Source organism: Neopelma chrysocephalum, unplaced genomic scaffold (genome assembly GCF_003984885.1).
Source record: "Neopelma chrysocephalum unplaced genomic scaffold, ASM398488v2 Primary Assembly neopelma1_92757, whole genome shotgun sequence".
NCBI lineage: Eukaryota > Metazoa > Chordata > Aves > Passeriformes > Pipridae > Neopelma > Neopelma chrysocephalum.
Window position 1 is genome coordinate 2,309 of NW_020921488.1, and position 4,190 is coordinate 6,498.

General features: G+C 60.5%; 1 protein-coding gene across 1 annotated transcript in view; it reads left to right on the forward strand.

The window, feature by feature from the left end:
* LOC113980150 (heat shock factor protein 1-like) overlaps positions 1-3,147 on the forward strand; it is a gene marked incomplete at its 5' end in the record, with an annotated part of 5,038 nt that extends 1,891 nt beyond the window's left edge. The window contains 2 exons of the mRNA XM_027707384.1: positions 1,555-1,691; positions 2,795-3,147. Coding sequence (XP_027563185.1) covers positions 1,555-1,691; positions 2,795-3,047 — 390 coding nt within the window. The remainder of the gene's footprint in view (positions 1-1,554; positions 1,692-2,794) is intronic.
* Between the last annotated feature and the right edge of the window lie 1,043 nt (positions 3,148-4,190).

Below are 4,190 nucleotides of genomic sequence, written 5' to 3' on the forward strand. Positions count from 1 at the left end.
CTGGATTTGTGGGAATGGGGACAAGGCCCTGGATTTGTGGAGAGGGAACAAGGCCCTGGATTTGTGGGAAGGGAACAAAGACCTGCAAGGTGCAGGGAATCACAGAATTCCAGGCTGGTTTGGGTGGGAAGGGGCCGTAATTCCCATCCAATTCCACCCTCGTGTTGTGGGCAGGGACTTCTGCAGCTGGATCAGGTTGTTCCAAGCCCATCCAACCTGGCCTGGGCCACCCCCAGGGATCCAGGGGCAGCCACGGCTTCTCTGGGAATTCCATCCCAGCCCCTCCCCACCCTCCCAGCCAGGAATTCCTTCCCAATATCCCACCTAACCCTGGGAAGCCATTCCCTGTGTGCTGTCCCTCCATCCCTTGTCCCCAGTCCCTCTCCAGCTCTCCTGGAGCCCCTTTAGGCCCTGGAAGGAGCTCCAAGGTCTCCCTGGATCCTTCCCTTCTCCAGGTGAACATTCCCAGCTCTCCCAACCCGGCTCCAACTTCTGTTACCTGGATCCTCTGGCACTGCTGTATTCCAGGAGCAGAACATTCCAGCTGGGAACATCCTGAGCTTTCCAGCTGAGCTCTCTGTAGCAGCAGCAGAGCTGTCCCAGTTCCCGGCTCTGATCCTGCCTGGGAACATCCCGTTCCATTCCCAGGGCTTGGGCCTCTGGCTCTCCCATCCCGACTCCCTGGAGCCCCGAGGTGATCCTGGTGAATTTTTGAGCAGAATCCCGGGATAGCTGAGCCCATTCCAACCCCCCCCTCGGCCTCAGCCCACCCCCCAGAGCCGCTCTCTGATCCCGTTCCAGTTCCCTCCATCCTCTGATCTCCCTTTCCAAGGGCAGCAAATCTGCCACGGGAGCCCTTCCAGGAGCCTGGGATTGGGATTTTCAGCTCCAGATGGGACTGGGAAAGGAGAGTTTGGGAGTGTTTTGGAGCGAGGTGCCAGTGAGAGGGAAGGGGATCCTGGCAATTCCGGAGTCTCTGCTTTGCCAGGGATCAAATCAGTTCTGTATTCCCGAAAAACCAGCTCGGCTCAGTCAGTGCCAGCTGCGTTTTCCCAAAAAAAAAGACCCTCAGTGTGGGGATGGATTGTGGGAATGGGCCCCCCCCGACCCATCCAGCCTGTCCTTGGTGCTCCCAAGGGACTGGGAGAAACAGGGAATGACCCAAACACTGGGATTTGGAACAGGGAATAATCCAGCGCTCCAGGACTTTGGGATGTCTGCAGTGCCCGGCTGGCACAAAACATGGAATGGTTTGGGTGGGAAAGGACCTTCGGGATCATCCATTCCCACCCCCCCGCTGTGGGCAGGGACACTTTTCCACTATCCCAGGGTGATCCAACCTGGCCTTGGAAACTCCCAGGGATGGGGCAGCCACAGCTCCTCTGGGAATTCCATCCCTCCCTCCATGGAATTTTGGGACACCTGTTTCTCCCTCGTTGGGATTTCGGGCCGCACCTCTCCTTCCCCTGGGAATTTCGGGGTCTCCGTGCCCCTGTTCCCGGTGGAATTCCAGGAATTCTGGGCTCTCCACGGGCCCTGTGCTTGTCATTCCAGGCCTCCTCCCCCGCCTACAGCGGCTCCAACCTGTATTCCCCGGATTCCTCGGCCAATTCCGGCCCCATCATCTCCGACGTGACGGAACTGGCCCAGTCCAGCCCCTCGGCCTCTCCCAGCGGGAGCCTGGACGGAAGGTGGGATCCCACTCCCAAAAAAAAAACCCTGGAGAGAGCTCGTGTTCCCCTCGAGCCCAGTGGCCAAACCCTGTCAGGATGTTGTTATCCCGTTGAGAATTCCCTGGAAAATGCCCGGGGCTGGATGCAGAGCCGCAAGCTCGGGCCCCGTTTCCTCAGCCGGGATTTTTCCGGAGCCCTGGAATTGTCCCTCCGGAGCGTTTTTGTTCGGGAATTCCCCTCTGGGTTGGGTTTGCTCAGCTTTAATTCCTTATTCCAAGCGACATTCCCTCCTCCTCCCAGTGGGAACCTCTTGGGATGGGGGGGCACAGTTTGCTTCCCACAAGGAACCCCGGCTGCTCCATCCTATGGAATTACAAATTCCTGGGAGCGGGGGGGGAGCTGGGCCTGCCCTTCCCAACCTGCTCCACAGGTGAGGGGGTGCAGGAAGCAGCTGCATTCCCGAAAAACCCAGAGCAACAGCTTTTTATCCCGGCTTAATCCTGGGTTTATCCCAGACCACGCAGGGGGAGGATCCCTAAAAAAAAATTCCGCAGTTTTTTGGCCCCCTCGGGTTCCCATTCCCTGGCAGAGGTTCTCCCATTCCACAGGGAATTCAGCAGCCTTTCCCTGCATCCCGGGGTGTGGCCGCTCAGCCCCATTCCCGCCCTCTCCTGAACTTCCTGACCCCCCTTCCCTCGGCTCCTCCTGCTCTCCCAGCTCCTTTTTTCCCTCTTTGTTGGGTCATCCCTTGTCCCCAGTCCCTCTCCAGCTCTCCTGGAGCACTTGGACACTCCCAGGGATGGAGCAGCCACGGCTTCTCTGGGAATTCCATCCCAGACCCTCCCCACCCTCCCAGCCAGGAATTCCTTCCCAATATCCCACCTAACCCTGGGAAGCCATTCCCTGTGTGCTGTCCCTCCAGCCCTTGTCCCCAGTCCCTCTCCAGCTCTCCTGGAGCCCCTTCAGGCCCTGGAATGTGCTCCAAGGTCTCCCTGGATCCTTCCCTTCTCCGGGGTGAACACCCCAATCCCCTCATCCCCGAGCTCCCAGACCTCGGAGCGTCCCCTGGGAGCAAAGAATTCCATCCCCCCGTTTCCCCATTCCCGGTTTTCCCGGCGCAGGAGCAGCCCGGCCGTGCGGATCAAGGAGGAGCCGCCCAGCCCCGAGCGGAGCCCGCGGGTGGAGGAGCCGAGCCCCGGGAACAACGCCGGGAACAACGCCGGGAACGCCGAGACCCCCCTGTCCCCGTCCACCTTCATCGACTCCATCCTGCAGGACAGCGATCCCGATCCCGGCGGAGCCGCCGCGCCCGCCGGCCCCGCCCAGCCCCTCTCCCAGGAAAAGTGCCTCAGCGTCGCCTGCCTCGACAAGTGAGCACCGGGAAGAGCCAGGAAGAGCCGGGAAAAAGCTCGGGGAGCTGCTTCCGTGTGCCTCTGGAAGCGGATCCGGGGAGGGGTTTGTCCTGGGAGCGACTCCGTGGTTCTGTTTGATATCCTTGGGATATCCCATTGGGATCCAGGCACCAGGGGTGTCCCCAGGGATCAGTGGTGGGGATGGAGCTGCATCCCATTGGGATCCATCACCAGGGGTGTCCCAGTGTTGGGCCCAGAGAGTGGTGGGAATGGAGCTGGATCCATCTGGAATGTTGGGCCCAGAGAGTGGTGGGAATGGAGCTGGATCCATCTGGAATGTTGGGCCCAGAGAGTGGTGGGAATGGTGGTGGATCCCATTGGGATCCATCACCAGGGGTGTCCCCAGGGATCAGTGGTGGGGATGGTGTTGGATCCCATTGGGATCCAGGCACCAGGGGTGTCCCCAGGGATCAGTGGTGGGAATGGAGCTGGATCCCATTGGGATCCATCACCAGAGGTGTCCCCAGGGATCAGTGGTGAGGATGGAGCTGTATCCCATTGGGATCCATCGCCAGGGGTGTCCCCAGGGATCAGTGCTGGGGATGGTGTTGGATCCCGTTGGGATCCAGTCACTGGTGGTGTCCCAGTGTTGGACCCGGAGACTGGTGGGGATGGAGCTGCATCCAGCTGGGATCCAGTCACCAGGGGTGTCCCAGTTTGGGCCCAGTCCTGTTCCATGTCCTTATGGCTGATGGGGATGAGGGGATGGAGTCCCACCATCAGCACATCCCAGGTGACACCGAGCTGGGGGAGTGTGGATCTGCTGGGAGGCAGGAGGGCTCTGCACAGGGACCTGGACAGGCTGGATCCAGCTGGGATCCAGGCACTGGTGGTGTCCCTGTGTTGGGCCCAGAGAGTGGTGGGAATGGAGCTGGATCCCATTGGGATCCAGGCACCAGGGGTGTCCCAGTGCTGGGCCTGGAGAGTGGTGGGAATGGAGCTGTATCCAGCTGGAATCCAGTCACCAGGGGTGTCCCAGTGTTGGACCGAGAGTGGTGGGGATGGAGCTGGATCCTGTTGAGATCCATCACCAGAGGTGTCCCCAGGGATCAGTGGTGGGGATGGAGCTGGATCCAGTTGGGATCCAGGCACCAGGGGTGTCCCC